The 26,443-nt window shown below is 33.4% G+C and overlaps 1 protein-coding gene across 7 annotated transcripts in view; it reads left to right on the top strand.

Moving 5' to 3' along the window:
- The window catches only part of LOC120776153 (fasciclin-2), a 269,295-nt gene that overhangs the window by 191,080 nt on the left and 51,772 nt on the right, over positions 1-26,443 (top strand). For 4 of the 7 annotated variants that reach the window (XM_040106699.1, XM_040106701.1, XM_040106702.1 and 1 more), the window contains exons 3-4: positions 13,682-13,856; positions 15,590-15,643. In XM_040106699.1, coding sequence (XP_039962633.1) covers positions 13,682-13,856; positions 15,590-15,643 — 229 coding nt within the window. The remainder of the gene's footprint in view (positions 1-13,681; positions 13,857-15,589; positions 15,644-26,443) is intronic. The other 3 variants (XM_040106703.1, XM_040106700.1, XM_040106704.1) reach the window with 1 other exon arrangement.

The following is a 26,443-nucleotide window of genomic DNA, read 5'->3' as shown; positions in this document are numbered from 1 at the left end:
CTTATTACAGGCGCTTAAAACTTTATGATGCTTTGCTTAAAGAAATTTATTTCAAACACAATTTTTTCCAACTTTCCGCAGCAAAGGCGCAGTTTTTTTATAATGAATTATTGAATTATATTGTGAGACCGGACGCCAGCTTAGCATGAAAATAATTAACATTTAAAGACTAGCTGCTTAACTGCGGTAATTAAGGGAGGCTTGTCATTGCCTTACAAACCTAACGAACACATTATTAATTAATATTTAAAAAAATAAGAGAGCATAAAAAACCGTTCTTTGGCGATTATTTTCGTATTCTTTATGCAGTTCTATGCAGCACTGCGCGTTAGTTATGCCTTTTGAGCCGCTGATGAAGTGTTTAAAACGGCGCCAACACACTCAAACGCTCGCTGCGAAGCATATAGTCGCAGCGCATCAACAATTTTCCAACTTCTCATCACGCTACATTTGCTCAACGCTTTCAAATTTTCACTTTCTTTTAACGCTTTTTATTCGCTTAATTCCTTTTTGTAGTTTCTAATTACGTTCCCATGACCCAAATTCAAGTTCAAAGCTAAATGAGAGCGCAGCTGCGCACGTTTCTAATTTATGGCAGTTCGGCTGTCGCAGCAAGCTTTTACTCGCTTACGCCAGCGCTACCGTTGGTCGTCGTCCCTTCAACGCGAGCTGTTGCCGCTGTGCCGCATGCTCGTCTAAAAGTTTGCCCAGTTCGCCGATACGATTTTTTCCAAAACTATTATTTTCTACTTCCACTTGGCAGCTTAGTTTTGTGTTTGATTTTGGGTTTTTTCTGGCAACGCTTTGACAAGTCAATGATAAACGCGCGCAGCGTAATTAGAAAAGCAATAGCTAGTTGATAATTTATTACATTTTTACTTTGACGGGTTATTTTCGACGATTTTTCTGCAGTTTGAGTAACCGTAAATATAATAGTGTACTATATGTAGTGAGGTTATGTTAGTACAAAGGGAAGAGTGTAAAATATGGCCTCAAAGAAGGTAGTTATTTACGCAAGTGAATTTATGGAAGTTTTGACAAAGACGAATTTAAAAGTGTTCAGTTCGAAAATATACAAAATTGCAAAGTAAAAGCTTAGAAATTTATAAATAAGTTGTATGATGATATCTTCTCGAAGAATTAATTCAAAAATTGTGCATACTTATCTAGTGCAATAGCCAAAAATTATAAAAAAGTCAACGAATAGTAGGACATCGTGAGCTTACTGTCTAAGAAATTTATTGGCCTAAAGGAATTCAAATTTCTAGTATATACTAATCTACCATTCTTCCTCACTTATTAGATATTAGTCAAAAGTGAACCAAGACTTAAAAATATTAAGAGTATCACGTATAAACTGAGACATCTAAAGCACTTACTAGATCTTCTTGAGATGCTGTTTAGTATACTCCGAAATGCAGTACTATTGAGTCAACTTGCTCAAAGATCGAAGATTCCGTCGAATACTTTACTATAGATAGATAAATCCATCTACTTGACTTTAGGCATTACATGGGTTTCTTCGGGTAAAAAACAGCGTTTTTTAAATTTTTTTTCTCTTATAAAAAATTAAATATTTTAATACAATTTTTTATTGTTACAAACATACACTCTTAACAATGAAATTCTGAAATTTTTGGAAACAAATATTTTAAACTCCGCCATTGCGACGCCTTTTCCGGTGACCCCTCGGAAGAAAGATACGCCCACGTTGGCCGGTTAACTCCTTACAGGATCATCTAAAGTGAAAAAATACGTGTTTTAGTTAAAACCTTAACTTAGAACTTGTACGAAGTACAAAAAAAACTGAAAATCAGATTTTTGACAGACATTTTTACAAAAAATGAAAATTTCGCGACATTGATTTTCTCAAATAGCTGTAATCGAAGAAAAAAATCTTTCATCCAAATCTTTAAGAATTTTATCTCAAAGACTTGTGTAAAATTGCATAAAGATCGGTTGAGTAGTTCTCAAGAAATCTTGCCAACCGACTATAAAAACACAGTTTCGGGAAAAACGCGTTTAAAGACGGCGCACTTAGCCTAACTAGCCTCGAGCGCACAAATTCTCAAGACTGTATCTCCGAAACTATTACTCGAATGAAATAATTTAGGACAGTATTCTAGAAGTGTTGTAGAATATTTTATATTTTAGAAGTATTGTAGAATAAAAAATTGGATTTTTAGAAACCCGTAAACCCGTTGAGGCCCTATGTTCCACCTAGGAACTACGGAAAAATATATAAACCCATGTAACCCCTTTAGAACAACTCATTTCCAACTCACCAGTTTTTCGTTGGTCTAAAGCGGATTACCGTCCATCATAACATTCAGAGAGGCCTCTCAACAACTAACAGAGTTCCTGTTAGGATGCTTCACTTTTTGGGGGTGATATAAGTCTACCAACTTGTCAGTAGTCAGTTATTGATGGCGAGCACGTACTCAGGTGACATTGCTTTTGGGCTCAACTCTTTTTCGACAGTTTTCATGACTCTTTCTCTTTAAAAAGATGAAGCAATTTGAGAGTTCAGAAGGTTACAAAGACACGTCTCTTAAATTTTAATAGGGTTGCCATCTGTTATTACAATTATAACTATTTAATATTACAATTTCTTTCAAAGATCGTGATATGATTATCAACGTCAAAACTTAGAATAGTCAACATAAAAATATGATAAATGTGGTTGCCAACTGTTAAAAAATTAATAACAGGCATAAACAGTTGGATTAAACACATGTACTAAAGAATGGCAAGCAAACGCCCTACAAAATGTTTGTTGAAGTATACACACATGTAACAAGTTGCCATGAAATTAGGTTAAATGTTAAATTTAATAAAAAAAATATTGTGAATTTTTAAGTAATATTGTAATATATATGTACAGATATATTTTTATTTAAAAAAATTAAATAACTTAATAAAAATAATAATAAAAAATTAAAGTATATATATTTTTAATATTGAAATAAAAAAACATATTTTTTCAATAATTTTTATAATATACTTGAGGAGCCGTCCACGCTTCACTGTGGCTGATACATAGATAATGCTACTACTACCATCTATATGATTTCTATTAGTTAGATTATAGCTATTAGTCAATAAGATATAGCATTTTTATGTAGCAACTTGTGTTAGTTTAAAAAAAAAAATGGATCATAAGGCATTTCGAGTGTTAATAAAGCATTGCTTTTTGGGGGAAAATACTGTCGAATTTGGGCTCAGGGAAATCCACCGATCAAAAGATATTTACTAAGCTTAAAGAGGCGAAAGCTCTGTGCAAAGTGGGTGCCTCGCAAGTTCATAATCCAACAAAGGCAAAGAATAACTGATTCTGAGAAGTGCTTGAGTGTGTGCGTCGGTGTGTGACAATAGAAACATAATTCCATCATTTCCCACTGAAGTCCAATCGACAGTCATTCTAGTGGACTGCACATGATGAACCGGTTCTCAGGCGTGGAAAGACGAAAAAGTCAGCTGGAAGGGTTATAATTTCAGTCTTTTGGGATGCAAGGACTGATTACTGAGCCAGTTATAATCTATTTCACTGCGTATTTGGTTGCAGTTCTCTTCTTCCATTTCAAATATTTAGCAATTTTATTATTTTTGAGAAGACTCTGTTTAAAATTGTACGCATACGCAAATGATTCCTACAAACATGAATTTTGAACAAATGCTTATAATTTAAATATAATTTTTGTATTTATGAGTTGTATTAAAATATGACATAAAGAGATAAAATGTATCCTATGTCCTTACCCTGGTTCTAAGCTACCTCTCCACCAATTTTCAGCCAAATAGGTTTAGCCGTTCTTCAGTTATAAATGGTGTAACTAACACAACTTTCTTTTATATACATATATACATATATTGAATCAATTTATTACTTAAGTAAGAACGAACAACCTGTCCACATTATGAAAACTTGTCTACAGATGTCGCCTTTTACTTTGGCATCGTTTTGTTTGTTGCACGTTTACGCCAATTTGAGGTTTGAATATTGGATACTGCGATGGTAGCGCAATCTATCGGATCCAATGTAAAACATTACAAAATTAGCAATTAATTACAAATGAAAAATTAATTTAAAAAAGCATTTTCCAGTGGACCAAATTGTGAATCTAAACCATTCTCGAATCTCCTTAAACACACACAAAAAATTTCATCAAAATTGGTAGAGCCGTTAAGGAGCAGTTCAATTACAAACACACGGTCAGAAGATTTATATATGTATATAAAGACTAAATAATAAATTTATAGTCTATTTAATGTCTTTCTAAAAAGTTTATACTTTTAAAAACTTAAAACAAACGCATGGCGGCAAATAAATTTTCAACCAAATTTTAAATTTCCACTCTCGAGCTTTATTTAAATAATTCCAGCTGACATACAAATGCCAGCACTAACTTCCGCCACAAACTCTCACTGCATATTTGCACGCGCTTATCAAATTAAGCCGCTTAAGTTATTACTATTATTATTCTATTTTTTTACTAAAAGAGAAGTCTGCAAAACCACTGACCTATGTACAAATGTAAATGCTCGTGCACTTTCTAGTTTTCACCGAAAATAAAAAGCGCTCGCTAAAAACCACACATGCACCACAAATTTGCTGCATATAACGGTTAAATTATGACGTGCAGAACACAGTTTAATCCAGACATTGAAATAAAAGGCAGCAAAGTGCATTTGAAAAAGCTGCCACATAAAAAAAAATTGAAATGGCGCAAAAAGTTGAAGAAATGGAGTAATTGCACACAGCTTGAAAACCACATTGCAATAGTCAGTGTTTGCCAGCGCCGGTGGCAGCAAGCTTATTTGAAATTTCAAGAAAAAAAATTTTAAAATTTTATGTGCAAAAAGCAACGCAAAAAAAAATCATATAAGTAAGTAAGCATCTAACGGCAATAAGGCGCATCAGCGACGCGACGCGGCGCGGCACAAAAACGAAATGCAGCCACAAAAGCTGCCAACAAGCGCTGCTTGCGGCCGCGTAATAGTGGCGTGTAAAAATCTAAAATAAAAGAAGAAGCAGCATAGCGTACAGTAGCACGGCCTGCAATTTATGAAGTTTGACCCCACAGTCTGTGCGCCGCGCATCAACGTCGGCCGACAATGTTTGCCTCGCGCCGGCCTTTTGCTGCCACGCAGCATGCGCTGCATATTAAACTCAAACTCTGGCGCGTTTGTTACTACTTTGCTGCCACTTTATATTATTTTCGTTTATTTTGAACACGTTTTTTATTATAATTTTTATACCCTGAACAGGATGCAATGAGTTTGCTAAATACTTTCAGGAAAATTTGGAAGACCCTATAAAGAAAATACATATGTATGTATATAAATGATCAGCATGGCGTCCTTTTCTCTCTAAGCAATTACGCATTCGTCAAAACCACTGACATCGCGCCACTATAGCATAGAGCTGCCATACAAACTGAACTATCATAATCATGTCCTTGTTTGGACAACTTTTCTATTTTACCAAATACTTTAGCGAAATTTAGTATGGATTATTATCCAAGCAAACGCCATAATCTTCCAAAAAATTGCTCAGATAAGACCACTTTAGGATATAGCTGCCATACAAGCTGGTCGATCATAATCAAGTTCTTGTATGCAAAACGGTTTTATTTGTTGAGATATCATCTCTAAATTTGGGGTGAATTATTATCCAAGACAACAGCATATAGCTGCCTTACAAACTGAACAATCGAAATCAAGTTCTTGTATGGATATTTTGTTTTTTTTGTGAATGGTATTATATTTTCGTTGCAAGCGAAGTTAACATTATTTCCTGTTACATATTTGTTTTTGCTATTTTCTGCCAAACTTTTTTTTTGCACTGTGGTAAAATTTATTAAAGCTGAAATTAATGCGACTACTTCTTTGTACCGCCACACGCTTGCAACTTTGTTGTGCCTGAATTGTTTTTTTTGTTTTTTTTTTGCGGCACGTAAAAGCTTACTTATGGCGTGATTTAATAGTGTTGGCAAGCAGTGCGCGCGCGCTTTCGCTGCGCCGCAACTTTTGCCGCTCATTTGTGCGCGTATGCAACCCTGCAAGTTCACGTTTTAAAACTTTTACATGTTACTTGCTTTATTTTCTACTGCCTTACTTTGTGTGTTTATTGAAAAGCGCAAAACAAAAACATTTATTTACCGTACAAAGTTGCATTATGCCTGCAATGTGTTTATGTTCATTTTTTGTTTTTTTTTGCACAATTTTATTTGCAACGAAAATTTCATTTAATTAAGCCAAGTAAGTTTATTTACATTGTTTTTGCTTTTATGTTGCGCCGCTGCATGCACTTTCGCACACTCTCCCGACGCAGTGTTGTATTTTGACAGTCGCCCGCGCTGTTAACGGTTTTGTCTGCGCCCAACTTACAGCATACATAGTTGTCGCGGCGACAGCATGCTGTCAACGCATTTGTCGCCATTACCAATGTCATTGCGCCAGCATTATTGTTTTTATGTAGATATGCTGCTGTCTTCGCTTACTTTCGGTTCCGTCTGCCATTCGAATTTGGCATTTTCTGTGCATTCCATTTTGCACTGCGCCTTTGCGGCAATGAAAAGCTCGCCACTACTGTTTTTATAGCGCACACAACAATGAGATTGGCGACATAATGTAGTAATAAGCTTGCCACAGCGGCAGCGGTTTGACTGTTGGAAAAACGAAAAGTGGAAATAAAAGTAGCTAGCATTGCATTAAGGTCAAAGGCAAAAGTAACGAGACACTAGACGATTTTTTTGTGTGCTACCACTCAGCTATAAAACGTATTGTATTGTCGCAAAATGTTGCACACACGCACAATTTGGGTTGTAGTTTTATGAGCGCCACCCACTTTATCGCCAATGTACTGGCAGCGTGTATACTATGCTACCCACACCCTGGCACCGCTTATCAATCCAAAGACAACTCTTCGCCGTTCTTTCTACTCGCTGCAATGCGCTTTTGCTTAGGCTTTTATTAGCAAGTTCTTATTCTATACTTTTCGTGTTTATTTCCGCCACTAGCTGCTTATTTTGCCACAATGCTTGCCAACAAAATTGTATTTTATTGTTTACTCACAACTCTCAGCGGTGTGATAGTGTTGCCCAATTTGCGTGCGTCTAACTGTCAAATTAGACAAGCTGTCTGGAGAGTTGTAATTTGCTTGGTATCGTAAATTTCACTTGATTAAATTTTGATGTATGTAGATTGAGGATTTATTGCACCACGCCGCATGTGTCTTGTGGAATTGACCTCTTACTATCTCTGAGTCTATAAATTATTGAACAGATGAGATTGGGTATGTGTGTCTATTTTGATTAATGACAAAGTTATGTAACATGTCAAGGCAGAAATCTAAGTGAATTGAAATATACCACGATACAGCTCCAAAAAATATAGCGCAGACTTCTCACTTCAGAAAAAGACACAAGATTGATCAAGAATGTTGTTATTGTAACCGAAAAAGACAACGGTGTGTAAAGATCACACATTTGCTTTTAGACCACAATCAACGAATTCAAAACAGTTATCTAAATCTAACCTAACTCTTCTTAGTTTTCTATTCTGAACCACATATTTTGTTCACAATCTCTCCAATCAGCTCACTTTGATGTTGATATATCAAGGTCAAATTGAAACTGAGTCTATTTGTTATTTTCAGAAATTGAGAGAAATATTTCAAAATTTTTAAATAAAGTAATAATTTTCGAATAAAAGAATCAATTTGCGTCTCTCAATTGGTACAAATAAGTCAAATGCCCTATTTTTTCAGAAAAAATGTTTGCCACATATGGTGTGACATTATAGAAAATGTGCGTAGGAACAGGTGCACGGGTCAGCTTGCTGAGGATTAAGCGCGCTATGAAAACTACATCAACAATGGCTCTGGAGGTTATTCTCGATATCTAACTAATCCATATGCATATGAAGTATGAGGCAATGCTTACGGTCAGGTGTCATACTCGCTCTTGTTAATGAACTCGGTCTAAATTCGTACTGCGACTGAGGAAAGAAGATGCATGAGTACTAAACTTCAACAAAACGTTTATATTCCACAGTGGAGAAGAATAGATCAATTGTTCTTTAATCAGCATTTCCATCGTCGTAATTTTCATATTCACCGATTCAGCAAAGTATAAAATAGTACAGGAGAGGGATTCTCCTGTAGTAAACTACGCACAGAAAGTAATTGCAAACTAAATAACTACAATTTAGACTCGCAGACCGAAATTGTTAGCCAAGTGGGTTTCTGCCTTATATTTTAAGTCCATACGCCTTCTGGTGGAAGTGGCCAAGTGGCAGATAAGGCTCCAATACTAAGTCGCACTGCTTTAGATTAGGAAGCAGGCAACAAATAGACTCACAGTAGGTAATATCATTTAGGTAGCTAGTCATAAAAAAATAGAAGGAAACCAAAAGACAGACGAGTTGGCCGTCAACAGCTGGGACGGGTGAGAGTAGTGCTGATGTTGAGCAATACAAAAAGCTTCGAGTGATATTGTAGGGGTCAATTCCACCTTCAGAAAATTGGAAAAGAGGTTTCGGGGGAATGCAAAGCGTGGCAGAAGATGATGATACGCTGGATGAGACGGGATATACTCCACCGTTTCAAATGCTCCAAGCTAAGAGAGATTGGGCAGCTGTGATAGAAAAAAGTATGTTTTACCAAATCCGCTGAGTTGCTGGATATGGCTTAATGTGCTTGCCAACAAGGAGGCGTAATAAGCATAATGATAGCCTCAGTACTGTCGGTTGCAAGGTGTCGCTCCTGCACCTCGCTTTTCAACCAACCTACACAAACATTACAACTAGTACAGAGTTTGACACCTAGCATTATAATATAATATTCCTCACCAGTATTTTAAATATCAAAAATAAAAACTAACCTAAATCATAATTATTTCAGTCCGACTATTTGTTACTTCGACATTTGAAAACTCTAAAATTGCATCTCCTTCTTAGCAAGTTTCAATTCCAAAGAAAGCAAACAGCAAAGCTATTTATCAAACGTCAGCTGTTGCTTATGTCATTTGCACTGAATTTGTAATGTATCTAACGATAATTTAGCAAAACTGTCAAAGTTTATGTGCGAAACTGTAGTCGTTGAGTTAAATTGTTTATTGCTGAATAAATTATTTCTTCTTCTTCTTAATTGGCGTAGACACCGCTTACGCGATTATAGCCGAGTTAACAACAGCGCGCCAGTCGTTTCTTCTTTTCGCTACGTGGCGCCAATTGGATATCCAAGCGAAGCCAGGTCCTTCTCCACTTGGTCCTTCCAACGGAGTGGAGGTCTTCCTCTTCCTCTGCTTCTCCCGGCGGGTACTGCGTCGAATACTTTCAGAGCTGGAGTGTTTTCATCCATCCGGACAACATGACCTAGCCAGCGGAGTCGCTGTCTTTTAATTCGCTGAACTAAGTATGTCAATGTCGTCGTATATATCGTACAGCTCATTGTTCCATCGAATGCGATATTCGCCGTGGCCAATGCGCAAAGGACCAAAACTCGTAACGTCGACTCATCGGTTGTTGTCATCGTCCAAGCCTCTGCACCATACAGCAGGACGGGAATTACGGGCGACTTATAGAGTTTAGCTTTTGTTCGTCGAGAGAGGGCTTTACTTTTCAATTGCCTACTCAGTCCGAAGTAGCACCTGTTGGCAAGAGCAATCCTGCGATGGATTTCCAGGCTGACATTGTTGGTGGTGTTGATGCTAGTTCCTAAATAGACGAAATTATCTACAACTTCAAAGTTATGACTGTCAACAGTGACGTGAGAGCCAAGTCGCGAGTGCGACGACTGTTTGTTTGATGACAGGAGATATTTCGTTTTGCCCTCGTTCACTGCCAGACCCATTATTTAGCAAAAGATAATAAGTACCAGCAGGTTCGCGAAAATACAGTTATCAATTAGCGAACGAACATTAATTATGCAATTCACCCTTACAGCATGATACAATGATATGCCTAGCAGCAAGCTAGCACAGTTCACTGGCATATTGTTGCCAGTTTGACAGCAACAACTGACAGCTGCAACGAGTACGCGCAAGGCTATAGCGCTGCCGTACGTCAAACAAACGTCAGCGGGCGTCAAATTGCAACACTGTAAATTGAATAAGTATGTGTATGTGTGAATGTGGGTGTGAGCTCAAGCGCTAATAATGCAGTGTGTGAAAAGTAAACAAAATATTAAAGGCGTTGAAAAATTAATCAAAACAATTATGAACGGAAAATAAAAAAAATAAGGCAATGAATATGAATGGAGTATCAAACAGATGGTGAAACAGAAAAAAACAGAAAAGTGTTGAATATATGAATGTGTAAGCATTTATGCAGTTACTATTCGAGTCGTTTGCGCCCGTCAACTTGGCAGTCAAGCCACAAGCAGCTGTCAAATATGTCATTTACGCATCGGCGTTCGACTGTGGTTGCCACAATGGACACATGTTAAGCGCAGCACGCAAATTCTGCTTTTAGCATTATTTGTAAATATGCGAAGGTACAGTGAAAGCTGCGATACATTAGCATATATTATTTAAATCGCCTGTTGAATTACCAACACAAAAGGTGATTTAAATAATCGTTTAAAAATATCGATGAAAAATTAAATTTAACATTTGAACCAATTTTGGAATATTTATAATGTAACGCAAAGTTAGGAATAACTAGTTACGTTCAGGTCAACAAAAATATGCAATGATAAACGAAGTCAATACAAAGTTATTTAAAACTATATTTATCGATAACAATTAGTTGCTGTTACTAATTTTGGATATTTTCTGATTCTAAACTCAAGATTTAAAAAAAATAATTTGGATAAAACATTTATATAAATCGATTAGTATTATATCTATCGATAAATATTCATCGTTTAAAGTAAAAATTTAAATTTTCTAATGTGAGCTAATTATTTCATAAAAAAAATATTTGAAATAAAAAATATATAAATTGATTAATACGTATATATAGACAAATATTCATCGTTTAAAGTAAAAATTTAAATTCTGTAATGTGAGCTAAAGATTTCATAGAAAATATGTTTGAAAAAAAAAATGTATATAAATCGATTAATATTATATTTATCGTTGAAACTAATGTTTCTCATGTGAGATAACTATTTTATAAAAAAAAAAAATATTCTAAATAAATAAAAATATATAAATTGATTAATATATCGATAAATAAGTAATGTTTAAAACAAAAATTTAATTTTTCTAATGCGAGCTAGAAATTTCTTAGAAAATTATTTTTTCTGATAAAAAAGTGAAATATCGATTAATATTATACAATATTATATTTCTCGTTAACAATTTATCATTTAAACTAATATTTGATATTTTCAATTGTGACTTAAAGATTTCGTAGAAAACAATTTTTTATATAAAAAAATTGCGTGTTTTAAAAAGTATTTCTGCTTTTTTCGATTTATTTAGATTTTATGATTATGTATTAGAGATTATGTATAAATTTATTGTTACTCTTAAAAAGCGTTCAAAAATGTAGTGGCCAAAAATTAAAAAAAAATCTGAGATGAAATTTGTTATCGATTTGTTCCTAATGCGTAATATTTCTTAATTTTTCCGCTTTATTTATAATAGGTTGTCAAAAAAGTCTTGCGTTATTTTCCCTAGTTGGCGCTGAAAGCGCATAGTTCTAGTTTTATTCGTCGCATCGGGTCATGCTATACCTTTTTGGAAAGCTGTTGTTGTTGTTGTTGTTTTTTGGAAAGCTCATTTCACGCGCTAATACGTGTTTGATTGATTGTCGTTTCTTTTAAGTCGTTCGTGAGTTATGACGTCGCAAACATGGAGCAAAATAAATACTACTACGATAAAGGCAAAAATGCATCTCAAGCCGCCAATAAAATTTGTGCAGTTTATGGACCCGATACAGTTTCCATTTCCACCGCACAACGATGGTTTCAACGTTTTCGTTCTGCTGTAGAGGTGGTCGAAGATGCGCCACGCTCCGGAAGGCCTGTCGTCGAAAATTGCGATAAAATCGCTGAATTGGTCGAAAGAGACCGGCATAGTAGCAGCCGTAGCATCGGTCAAGAACTGGGCATGAGTCTTCAAAAATTCATTTCAATTTCAATAAATAAAAAAAAGTTCAATAAAGACACCGCAAGACTTTTTTGACAACCCTTTATTTCATAATTAGGCTGAGAAAAAACGCTTTAGCATAGGGTTGCCAACTAAAAAACTAGAAAAATTTTTACAGATTATGGAAATAAATATTTTTTAACACATTTTAGAAATGATTTTAGAAAACGTTTTGTACATACATATGTACCATACTTACAAGCATGTACTTCTATAAGCCAATTAGGTTAAACATTTTAATTTCTTCTTTTGAGGTTATGTCCGACTGTAGCTTTACTGTAACGCACTGTAAATAGAAATGCAATGCATAAAATTGTTAAAAAATTAAATTTATTACTTCTTCTTTGTTCACTATTAAGTGATTTTCCCATAACACCCACAAAACGACAGCTGGGTTTGTGCCACTGCGGCCATTCAAGTTCATTGAAACATTCCAGCGGTCGTAAAAATGTTCCGGAATGTTAAAAGCAAAAAATAGGCGTTCACACATATGTATGTACGTTGAACCACATGTACTTGCATTTTCACAAGTCAAATGAGACCTCAAAAATTTGTGTGTAAAATACAAAAACATGCATTCAATAATATTTCAAAAATGGAGCAAGCATAGTTTTGGAACAAACTTTGCACGCCTCAACGCAATTTTGACAGCTGCTGGCATTTAAGCTGACTTTACGTGGCACATATGCCATTACAAGTTGCTGCTGCATTCGTGCAGCACTGACAGTTTCAAACAACAGCAGCGTTGGCGCTTTTGGCGCCTCTGTGCGCAGCCTAATTTTAATTGTGATTAAGCAATCGATTTGCTGGCGCTGTCTGCTGCAAGGAGTTCACACACGTATATGCACCAATATACATATGTTGCATACATGTGTGACATATGTATATAGTAATTATTTTTCGTGTGCTGCGTACGAAGCTTTGGAAACGCGGCACATATGTTCGGGCGATGGGGGGTCGCTTGGGGCTCTCACTGCTGTCGGTTGGTGGTGTGGTAAAACAGTAAAATAAATAAAAAAAATATTTTATAACGCAATGTGTGAATTGATGGGTCGAGTAAGTGGTTTTCATATGAGTGATAATCGTGATGCCATGAAATGGTGCAATAAATAATAATGAATGTGGCTGAAAGTTATTGACTGCAACCTGATGGATGTGCATATTTCATTGCATATGGAGGAAATAATAATAAAAAATTTTAAAAATTATTTGAAATTTTTTTTTTTTTTTCGAAAAATGTGTTTTTGAATTTTTTTTTTTAATAATTAATTATTTTTTTTTAATAATTAAAAAGGTTAACAACAAATTTGAAATTTAAAAACATAAAAAACAAATAATAATAAAACAAAAACTTTTAGAAATGATTTGAAACAATTTTTAATTTACTTTAATTTTCAAATTAAAAAAAAAATTTAAAAAAAAATTAAAATACATAATACACATACATTTTTCATTACATATGGGAAAGTTGAAAATATTTTCATGGGACATAGAATATACAATATTAATATTTACAATTTTCCTAAATTTCGAATGGACAACAAGCCCTGTACTAACTTTCTACTCACCTTCAATTCCAGATCTCACACTAGCTGAAATCGAACCAAAATTGGAGATTTTCCCCATGCAAGGTGTGCAACGCAAGCCAGTTGGCAAATCATTGATTTTAACCTGCAAACCCATAGTGCCCGATCCGAATTTGGTATCCGATCTGCAATGGAAGGACAATTTTAACAATACCATACTGCCGAAACCGTAAGTACAAAACAAATTGAATAATAACATTCCGTATTTTGGAAAATCATTTTTATATATTGGAAAAAATATTTTCCATGAATCCTTTAAGAAATGTATACTAGTGTAGGATATAAAATCCATTATAAAAGCCATTTAAATATTTCACTTATGTAACTTTCCCTTAAATAATTTTTGTAAAATGCGGATCTGTAAATATTGTAAAATAAAGACTAAAAGTAATTAACTAGTGATCTAATAATTGTTTTAGATATATACATATACAAGTATTATAACTCTTTTTCCAAAAACAAAACTATTACATCAAACAAAAAAAAATAAATTATTTCAGAGCATACTTTAGGTGCAAATATTCAGCTTGTAACATGTATGAGTAGAGGTTTTACTGAGATAAAGTTTTGTTCATAAGATGGCACTAAAAAAACGCCTCACTATTAACCAAAAAATAAGTATTAAACCAGAAAAAATGGAGTAATTTAAAATATCAATAAATTCTATGAGAACATTAAATTTTTGCACCTAACTGATAACTTATTTGCTACCCCAGTATGCTTCAAACAATTATTTCGTGCTAAGTTAGGAGTTTTACAAGTAAGAATATTATTCTACGAGAATATTCTACTTTTTCACCAAGTCGAGAACTTATTTGGTACCCTTGTATACTACAAACAAAATATTATTTCTCAAATTTTTAACTATTTTACAAATAAGAATATTGTTCTACGAGAATATTCTACTTTTTCACCAAGCCCAGAACTTTTTTGTTACCCTTGTATACTACAAAAAAATATTATTTTCCAAATTTTTAACTATTTTACAAATAAGAATATTGTTCTACGAGAATATTCTACTTTTTCACCAAGCCCAGAACTTTTTTGTTACCCTTGTATAATACAAAAAAATAGTATTTCCCAAACTTTTAACTATTTTACAAATAAGAATATTGTTCTACAAGAAGATTTAACTTTTTCACCAAGCCCAGAACTTTTTTATTACCCTTGTATACTACAAAAAAATATTATTTCTCAAATTTTTAACTACTTTACAAATAAGAATTTTGTTCTACAAGAAGATTCAACTTTTTCACCAAGCCCAGAACTTTTTGTTACCCTTGTATACTACAAAAAAATATTATTTCTCAAATTTTTAATTATTTTGCAAATAAGAATAATGTTCTACAAGAAAATTCAACTTTTTCACCAAGCTCAGAACTTTTTTGTTACCCTTGTATACTACAAAAAATATTATTTTCCAAACTTTTAACTATTTTATATGTAAATAAGAACATTATTCTAGGAGAATATTCAACTTTTCCACCAAGCTGATAACTTACTTGGTAGCCTAGTATTCTTAACGATAGTGCAATTAATAAAAACATTAAATTAATAAGCTTTTTTATTAAAATACTTTTCACCCCTTAAATAAAAAAAAAATTATTAGGCTACTTATAAAAATATATAAAAAAAAATTTTCCAAATCTGCCAACAGCTACTGGTTTATTTTCTTACCGCTTTTTCTTAATCACAATTCATTTTAATTGCTCCAATACAAAGTACTCGCTTTTTAAAAAAAATTATTTAAATGTAATATTATTTATAAAAACTTGTATAGGCTTACAAAATAAACACACATTTTATTTATACAAAAAAAAATATATATATCTATATTTCTGTATATTTAATTTGCGCTATTAATTTATTTATTCTCTTATTACAATCTTTTTATAAATTTAGGAACAAATACTATTATCCACTGTATGATTCCAAAGGACGTAGATTACCCGCTGTGTAAGTGTACAACACTCACTATCTCTTTCGCTCCGCAAATTGTGCGCCTTGCGCTAACGTTTGTGTGCCTAAAACGTATGAGTCATGTTTAGTTCTTTTTGTTATTGTTACGGTATCACCTTTTGAAGCAAGCAACTTAGTTTCATACCTTAACTCTCACTCAACGATAAGCAAACTCAACTTTTGCGAAACAAAATGAAATAGTTTTTCATATTTAGCGGCACCCGTCACCTGAGGCATGCCCCTAATTCCATTTTCTTAGCGCGCACACAAACCACTAATGCAACTTTGTTGGCTTGCACGCCATTAACATGACATGTTGCGAAAAATTTATCCAATTTAGCTAATTATCGTTGTAGACAGTTTACGACTTCATTAATGTTATAGACTAGCGACAAAAGCAAGAATAACAAGCATATATGCGTTAAAATGCGTAGTCTAGCGCCAGTGTAACTAAAACAAACTGTAGTTTCTAGCGTAATGTAAAAGCAACGCTGTGTTGCGTTTTTAGTAACGATTAGCTCGTTAGCATTGCACGTGACATTCTCTTTATGTTAATTTTGAGTTACAAACTAAAATGTACCGTTATTTTATTGTTGATTTTTGTTTTATATGTTTTTTATGCATTTTTATGATGATATATATTAAACATAATTTTTCATGTTGTTTGAACTACTGTTACCTTACCAACTTTTTAAAAAACTAAATTTTTTATTTCACATTATTTTAAAACATATTTCAGTTTAATAAAAAACAAACTATCGCAAAAAACATAAAGTTTAAGTGCCTTCAATTCAAGTAGTTCGTATAATTAACATTATTTAAGAAATAAATTACCAAAAAATTATTCTAGCAGCTTTAGCGCCTAAATTTTATTACTATTTACATCATCCATTCAACTAAGCATTCCCACAATAATTTTAGCATACTTAACTTCTTCAAACTCAACTCTACTCAATAATAATAATACCTTTATACATTTCACTACAATATTAAGTACATTCCAAGTAATATAATAATTAATTATAATCCCGTAAGTGCGTATTTAGCCATACAAGTACTACTCGCTCCCGCTCACCGCAATCACTCGCCATTTGTGCCTCGTCTTTCATTCATGCTCGCCAAATTCATTTCCAATTCACTTACAACAGTTATGCGATAATCTCCTTGGCGAATACATTCACAGTGGAATTAGTTTACTAACACTACATATGCGAATGTCAAACATTTCTAAGCATCATAAGTAATTTTACTTATATGCACAAAAGCATTTATTTGTTAAGTGAAAATTGTGTATGAAATGTTTGCCAAAATTTGCATTGATGTAACTAAAATTTCATTACTTAATTTTTATGCTTACATTTACTTCGTTTTGCATTGCATTTTAGTTTATATTCTAACTCAATCTCTATGTTTAAGCAAGTATATAGCTATAAGGCTTAGAAAAAATATTTTAAAAACTTCTAAGTATTTGATTTTTACAAAAAAAACAAAAAAAAATAAAACTTGCTTTTATTTAGTCAGCCAAAAATATGAAATTGCAAAAACAAACAATATAACTTATGATTTTCTTAGCGTTAAGCCACATTACACATTATTTATAAAATAAAAGACGAACTTTTTATTTATTAATATTTACCATTTATGACATATTCTAACAAAATTTTTATGTAAATAGAAAGAATAAAGATTATCAAAAGAAAGATTAAATTTTTGTGCATTTACAACCGTAAAGAAATATTATACCTAAAGAGTCTAAAAACTGCTAAAGTCAATAATGTAAACGTATCGCTCTGTAATTGCGACACACGCTCGCAGAATGGGGTTGAACGATCGCGGAGACTGCAGGAAATGTGTAGAGCAAGGCACCAGCGAAACAATGGAGCATCTCTTGTGCACTACTCCCGCATTGGCAAGACTACGCTGTAATTAACTGAGGTCCCCACAGTGTGGATACACTGGATAAGATATCGATAGTGAGGCCACAGAATCTGTTGAAATTCGCGTCAAGCACAGGTATCCTAAAGGCTGACTACTCCTCATGGACCTAGTAACTGAACTCTATCTGATATCGCAAAGGACCAAAACTGGTCTATGCGTAACTCATTGTCCTACCACATTAGCCTCTCGTAACTTAATTATGAAACAAATACAAAGCTAAACAAACTGATTCCCATCATTTCAGTATCATTATTCCTTACCATATGTGAAAATACAAAATGTGTTACAAAGTAAACAGGACTTAAAAAAAAACAGAACAAATGGTTTTTTCGGCAAATCAATTTATTTTATTCAAATTAGTATCCTACCGCTTCTATAGAGCTTTTTGCACGCTCCAAAAGCATGTCGACCAAGTGTTTTAGCTCGTTGGCCGGCTTGGCCGCCAATATGCCGGTGCAAGCCTTTTGAATGGCCTCTACGTCTGCATAATGCTTTTATTTCATGGGCAAATGCATTTTTCCCAAAAGGAAGAAGTCGACCGGTGCCATATCAGGCGAATACGGGGAGTGATTAATGGTTAAAGTGTGATTTTCGGTCAAATAATCTCTTTAATGATGTCCTTCGAATGTTGGATTCTGAGCAATTTTTGCTCGTCAGTCAATTTGTGCGGTACAACCCGTGCATACACCTTTCGTAAACCCAAATGTTCGGTCAAAATGTGATAAATCGATGTTTTGGAGATGTTCAATTCCATTTCCATGAATTGCAATGATTATTTCTGCTGATTTTTGATGAATTCACGCACAGTTGCGATGGAATTTCCAGTGATCACGGATTTTAATTGGCCCACATGTTGATCGTCATTTAACTATGACCTCACGACCACTTTGAAAACGTTGAAACCACTCGTGCACTCTGCTACGGGATAGACAATCATCGCCATAAACTTGTTTCATCAAATGAAACGTTTCAGTAAAATGTTTACCAATTTTAAAACAAAATTTAATGTTGGCTCTTTGTTCAAAGCTCATTTTCGCACCGATAACACAAACATACTGACGCTTACAACGCAACAAGTTCACTTCCAATCAATGAAATGTCATGAAATTCTCACTGGACAATCAATGAATATAGCAGATTCTGACGCACCAGTCGACATATATAGATGGCCACCAGGCGCCTGTTTACTTTGGAACGCATCTTGTATACTTAAACTAGACACTCTTTTTCTGATTAGAGAAGATTTGGAATACAGAAAATGTAAATTAACAATAAACAAATATGAAATCAGGTTAAATCAGCCAGAATGTAAAATAGAAACTAAATATCGGCTGTTAGCGGAAGTTATAGACAAAGGACAAAAATTATTTTGGGCCTACTAGTTGTCATGGTCGCTCTCACATTCATTCCATCTTTGAGCAAGTCAGCCTTAAATTTAATGAATATCACACTTTCGTCAGATTAATTAGCGTCAACAGCGTAATTTAGAAACTAAATATTCACTGAAAGAGGAAGAGGTATTCCGATGTTAATGTTTTTTGCTTTATTTTTCAATTCAGATCGGAAATGCTGAAGTTGCATTTATTCTACAACTTACCTAACATTTATGCGGTGGTTCCAATCTTTACGTTTCGCTGCTCTCTCAGTTCAAAGTAGGTTAGGTTAGGTTAGGTGGCTGATCCCTCAGCATTGCGTGAAGATCACACCTAGACTGTTATGTACAGTCCTTAGTAAAACCAAAGGGGAAATTCCTTTAGTAATAGCTATTGGCAAAAATGCCCTGTACAGAAATCGGCTTAAGTATTTTAATTTTATTTTCGCTATTTCACCTGGATGTCTAAACTATGAGATCCGAGGTGTTTTTGCCTTATCTGGTAAACGACTAACATTCAAGGAGGAAGTGCTGAGATGATGCTATCTCAACTTCTTCCAAACAGCTGATGCTGCTGGCACCCGTAAGATATTCAATCTTACTGCATGAAGATATCGCTCAAAATGTCACTCAAAACATGTTTTCTAATAGATTACTGGCTAAAGTCTTATAACATAATCAAGCCTCTTGGCGAAATTTGCTTTCAAATTAGAGCTCCAATGGCACATCTAGATAAAGATGACAGATATTTGCTTGCAATTCCTTGACTTAGCGGTTAGAAGAGATCTTAAGTTTAACTAAGATTCTGATAAAATGAAATTTAGGTATGAAAACAGACAGCTGAATGTTCGTATTCCACAATCCAAATAACGAAGTCGAATACGCAAGCTATGTCAATTTTGTCCAACTTTGTTACGTTTAAAGTATTTATTACTGGCTATTTCGCCGTCGTCTTTTAAAACTAAAACCATTTTAAAAAATCTAGGAATATGTTTGATGCATTTCCAACTTTGTTCTTCAAATCAGAAGCTTTTAAAATATTTTAAGCTAAAACCGATTTTAATATAAGTATACTATAACGATTGGTTATTTTATAGCGCTATGATTTTTGGTTAGTCACTTTTTTGGTCTGTGAACATATTTATACGACTTATCAATCTCGCTTTGTAGAACTTCTATAACTTTCTCACTAAAGTTCGTTTTGTAAATTTCTACTTTCTTCACATTGTGAAGCTTTCCTAAAGGCAACTTTTTTGGTACAAAATATTTTCCAAGTAATTTCGAAGAGTACTTGGTAGTATAGAAGAGAATATAAGTAGGTAGTATAGATAAAAATCGCGGTACCGTTTCGGTTACATTAAAGCATTTGTTGCAAGAACGGCTAATTATAACTCGCTCAAGTTTGGTTAGTATTCACAGGTTGTATCAAGTGTTCAAGCAAAAGGAGTGTGTTTGAAACAAAGTTCAGTTTATTGAATCGCTTTCTGCTGTAGCTAAAAGCGTTGACTGTCACTCGGAGGATTGTGTGTTCATAACGACGAAACTAGTTCTACTTGTAGCTTGTGAAACTCTCTTCTCTGTCAGCAACACAGCAATTTTAACAGTATTTATTTACATTTATGAACGATTTGGATTTATGCATTATGCATACATATACTATCGTATATAATATTTATTTTTGTAACACTTTCATTTTCGGAAAACGATTTATGCCATAAAATTCAGACACTTTAAAAAATGCCTTTAGCGACCATTATGTTCAATAAAGAGCTCATATTATTCAATACAATTAGTTTTAATTTTATTTTGTTTATTTAGTGCAATAAATTAGCGGAATTTATTGCTATATATGCAACCGTTATGATAAATAACTGTTTGCTTTCATGCAATGAGCAAATCGTTCAAATGCAAAAATGTGCAATTCAATGCACCCTTTAAAAGCTCACAACAAATAACATCTCAATTCGCTGGCTGTTAGCCAAAATTCGATTATTATGTAATGGCATAATTTCGCACTTAGTGCAATTATGTAACTACAAAGCAGGAATAAGCGTATTTGTAGAAAAATTGCAATTAAAATATGCAAATTGCCTAAATTTACCAAATTGTTTGTAGCTCAGCATGCTTAGAAGCTTACTTCATGCGCTTTGCTCTTTCAAGCGTGTATTTTTCGGGAAAATGAAATTGCCGAAATACAGACAATTTAAATTGCAGCTAATTTGAATACAAATAGTATTTGTTAAATTGTATTATTTAGATGCTGAATTATTAAAAAGACACACACAATCTGTATTTGTAATGAATTTAAATATTTACACTTTAATTTAATATAAGCAGTCAAAATAGCGCATAGAATAACATTCATTCATTGTCAATTATTTTAAATTTCAAATTTCGCTCACAAATTTTGACAAAAAGTTTTAAATAGCCAATAACCTTGCCACAAAACAAGTTCACCGAGCTATTTTTCTTAAATTTATTTCGTTCAAATTCCATAGTGTGAACATTTTAATTTTCATTAAATTTAATTTTATAAAAAGGAGGTGCCAGACCGGGTCTAAAATTATTTTAACTGTAAGCTATCTCAAATATCTTCAGTTGAATACTAATATTCCAATATATTATTAGAAATATATTATCAATTAATTTGAACTAAACGTATGGCAGCGCTCCAAAAAATTTTCTTTTAAGAGGGTATTCTAGTATAGAGGCTCGAATTTCGAGCTTTGATCAACAATTAATAAAAAAAACACTAGATATTTTTACCGTCCGTTTTTTTTATCATTTGTTTATTAAACTTAGAAGAGTAGGCAAAATAAATTTCAAAAAAAAAAAAAAATTGTTTTCATCGAGTTATGCGTCCTTGAAGAAAAGGGGAGAATCATCGCCATGATTTCTACCCTTGTCGTCATCTGAAAAATAAAACAATGACAGATTAGTAATGAGTGCGAATGTCGCTATGTCATGAAGCAGCAAAACTAAAAAAAAAAAAAATTTCATAAAATGGCTGCTATTCAAAAAAAAGGTCGATTTTTTCACTAATTTTTCAATTTTGTGATTTTTTTAATATTATAAATTTCTAATTTTTATTTTTTTTTTTTGCTTCTAGTGATAGAGATATATTTAAAGAATATTCATGCCCAGTCTCAAATAAATCGACTGATTAGAACTTGAGATATGGATTGAGATTGGCTACCGCATCAAAAATAGGAGTTTTGAGAAAAACGCGTTTAAAGTTTTACGTTATACGATATTCACTCAACCGGTCTAGTTGCCACGTCACTAAAATGGCTATAACTTTGAAAATAATTTCAGTTTTGGGAAAATCCTTTTAGGGGATATTTTTGAATATCAAAACTATCGAATTATGAAAAAAAAAATTTTCGATTTTTTCGAATTTCTAGACTAGAATACCCCCTTAACCTTTCATCAATAAAAAAAACGATTTTCTGCGGAATGTTTTTTTAAACCATACAGTTTCAAAGCTTTGTTGTCATATTTTATTAATACTATCAATTCAATTATACAAAAAATGTATGACAACCCTTCTCAAATTTATGTCAAACAAAGAAGTACGTGGTAGCCCTTACCAAAAATATTCTCAGGCGTCATCTGCTTGATGCAGTTTTTAAAAAGCTAATCTTATCAATATCGTACAAGAAAATCTGTATAAGGTTGGCAACCTTGCTCGAAAATCAAATATGATAAATAATTCTTCTCCATTTATCTTCATTGTAGAAATTTTACTGTGCTATCATTTGCTTTTTATTACTTTATCATTTTAATCGAATTAAAATATGTGGCAACCTTAATATGTATAATTAACAGCGAAGATGCTTCATCAACCTCGTTTTAATATGAATCAAATTAACACAATATCGTTTATTTTCAATTAAATTGAATTATTATTTTACGTAACGAAAAACAGGTGGTAACCCTCTGAAAAATATAATTAAGCATTATCAATCAAGCTCCGTTTGATCGTCGTTTTATTACATTTAGTAAACTTTATCAAGTTTATTGAATTAATGTTTTAAACAGGTGGCAACACTGCTCACAAAATCATTTCAAATATAGAGTGCTTCAAATTTCTTGAGCTTAATGATTTTTGTACCTTGCCGAGTGTCGTGGACTTTAAACAATTTAATCTGCAAATAACCGCTGGCAACTCTTCTACAAAAAAAATATTACCTTAAATTCAATTTGCGCTTAAAATCAATTTAAAATTTACTGTAGCTAAAGCATAACTTGCTAATCTAATATTGTCTAATTTGAATTTTTGCATATGTATGTGTGCAAATGTAAAGCCGTACAAATATTTCTGCAGTTAAAAATTTAATACCGTTACAAACAATGTTGCTCACCAACTACTTCACGCACACATTGCCACGCTTTCCGCCATAAATCTGATTTAGTGCGGATTTAGTTCAGCGCTCCCAACTGAGCTGCACTGACCTGAATACACGAATGCCGAAATATTTCCAACAAAAAGTGCTTAGAACAGCGCATTACAGACCCAGCCATATTTTAGGCGCCCATTTAGTAACAACAGCCATAATTTAATTTGCGCTGAACTCCGCTGGATTCACAACCAAAGCACACCAATAATGCAAAATCAAAAAAAAATAAAACGAAAATGCGCCTAATAGCAGACTACAAATTACAAATTCGCGTTCGAACCAAGCAAATGCGCCCAAAACTATGCTACATATGCGCACACTAAGCACATTTTCAAGCATTTTTCATTCTTGTTTCGGCATTAAAACACACAATTAACTTTTATTGAACAATTTCGGCAAATAAACTCCCAACAAAAATCAACTTGCAACCGACAAGAGTGCTTGAAAGAGCTTGACCAGCGCGCGCGAATGATAGTAGCGCGTCTACATGGCTAACACACACGCGCGGCGGCGAATGTGGGTGAATTTTGAAAATTGCAAGCCGCGCACATTCCACCAATTTATTTAGCCTTTTCATTTTGGTGGGGGGGTGCAGCATTGCAATTTCACTTTGCACACACTCAACTAAACGCCAATACAAGTTTGCTCAGCACAAAAGTGGCATTACCGTCAATGCTGTGGCTAAGCAGCCAAACAAGTAGACGCACACACAAACAGTGATGATCTCACATGCAGCATGTTGCAACATCAGCTAGCTAACAGTGAGCAAAGCTGTTGAAATTACACTGCATTTAGAGATTGCGAAACAGCGCTTGGACTTTTGTTAATGAAAACTACGAAAATAAATACAGTCATTGAAGGTTAGAGAAAAAATTAAATGATTTCGTTGTATTGCGCTTAAACCGACATGTGAAGACTGAGTTGAAAAGCTTTAGGTGAATTAAATTGAGACTAAGTCATACTAATACAGTTGCTAACGAATTTGCGAATTTTGAAAATGGAAATTAAAAGCTATGTTGCCATATTTTAATATTTTATTCTATAGGCCTCAATTCAAATTGTCGACATTTTCTTTCTATTTGTAATAAGTTTAATTTGTGGGTAAGAATGCTCTTGAAGCATATTTCTACTTTGAGATGATAACTTTCTAATCAAGTTCGTAGTACTAAAGGTAATATGTGATATGGAATGAAAAGTTTGTCTTTTCATTTGAAGCATACTTTTAGACGATTAGGCTTTAGCCTATAGCCTATATACCCCAAAACTTTTAAACCTTATTCTATCAAAAAATTTTACTCTAGAGAATATATCTCAATATAAATAATTGCTTCATATTATAACTGTTTTTCAAAATTTTAACCCCAAAACCGCTGGCATGTTATCAAACCAAAAATTATTTTTTCCCTTTTGAAGCATACTTTTAAGAGAATATACTATTTTCTTTTTTGATTTGTACTTTTAGGAAGATATACTATTAGCATGAAATATTCTTATTCATAAATTTTTGTGGTTTCTGATGTAGTAAAAATATTTTTTTATTTTTGGAAGCATACTTTTAGGAGATTATACTACTCCTAATATATATTCTGTTTCACAAAGTTTTTAGCGAAGTTTGTAGTTCTGGTATTTCTGGTAAATTTGACCGCAAACTCCTTAACTTTGAAAAAATCTGCTTTCCCTTTTAATATAATAGCGAGAAATTCTAGTATTATGAATTCCGATAAAATATGTAATAAAAGTAATAAGAATATAATTCCAAAAATAATAATAATTTCTGCTTCATATTCAATCACTAAAGATGCTTTCACATGAAAACTAAAAAGAGTAAAACATTTGAAGTATACTTTTCGGAGAATATACATATATGTATATAGTACTCCAAAGAAAATAATTAATATATACAGTTTCAAATTGTAATCCCCACCACCAACTTCAGATAAGAAAAGAAAAAAATGAAGGAAAACGATTTTTTGCCTTTTGAAGTATACTTTTAGGAGATTTCGAGTTATAACATCGAAGCCTATCTCAATTCCGAACTGTGATGCTCGAAATAAAAATCTGAACATTATGTTACAGACTAAGAAAAACAATAAGATTCAAAAGTTTTAAAAAATTCGACTTCTTCGTCTGAAGACGTTAAATTTTTCTCCGTATATCTGAAGAAAATTTTACGGGACAGTATAAAAGCGCTCAGGTATTTAGTATTGCTTTCGAAAAGCTCTTGAGGAAAGTTTGTTTTCTAATTGTTAAATTAGATGCATAAAAGCTCTCAAAAAGCTCTGCTATGTTGCTTCCAAGTTCTTTGTAACATATAAGACATAATCTAAGGACATTTTAGGCACCAGTATAAAAGCTCTCAGAAATTTACTATTACTTTCTAAAAGCTCTTGAGAAGAGTTTCGTTTTTTAAATATGAAATTAGATGCCTAAAAGCTTTAAAAGCTTTGAAATATTCTTGCAATTTCTTTGCAGTCTCTTTAAAAGTTAAATAAAATTTTTTTCACTCGGAAAGGGAGTTTCGAGGCTAGTGCTGATACACTTAGTCCGCTTATAGAGCTTTTGAGCTTTTGAGCTGCATATACCCAATTACGCGTGTCTCTCTGTGGAGGGGGAGCGATCTTTATATTTACGCGAATCTCATTTCAACACAGACGTAATTATAGTATTTAACTAATTTTGTCTGCTCGAACACTATTTAGTCCACTAATACCTACTCTCCGAAAAAACGTTCTTCTGTTTTCAGAATATCTCACTCTGCAAGGTATCTATAACTACTTCAAATAAACAGTTTATTCATTCATTACCTCTACCATAGTTACGCTTACGACAACTTTTTGTTGTTGGTGTTTTTTATCTTCACTCACCACTAACGTTGCGACCAAATAACAGCTTCTACTTCAGCTTCACTGCGTTTAGTCGAAAACATTTTTCAATTTTCTGCACAAGAGCATTTTAGATGCCATACAACAGCAACAACAGCAGTTACCACCGCCATCAACACAACCACAGCTGCTGTTGCAAGCGCTGACTCTGGTCCAAGCATGGCGGCGAACATATGTGCGTTTTGCCAAAGCCTGCTTTGGCCAC

This window comes from Bactrocera tryoni, chromosome 4, assembly GCF_016617805.1.
Source record: "Bactrocera tryoni isolate S06 chromosome 4, CSIRO_BtryS06_freeze2, whole genome shotgun sequence".
Taxonomy (NCBI): Eukaryota; Metazoa; Arthropoda; class Insecta; order Diptera; family Tephritidae; genus Bactrocera; species Bactrocera tryoni.
Note: the sequence above shows the minus strand (reverse complement) of the source record. Positions and strands in the feature narration are given on the sequence as shown.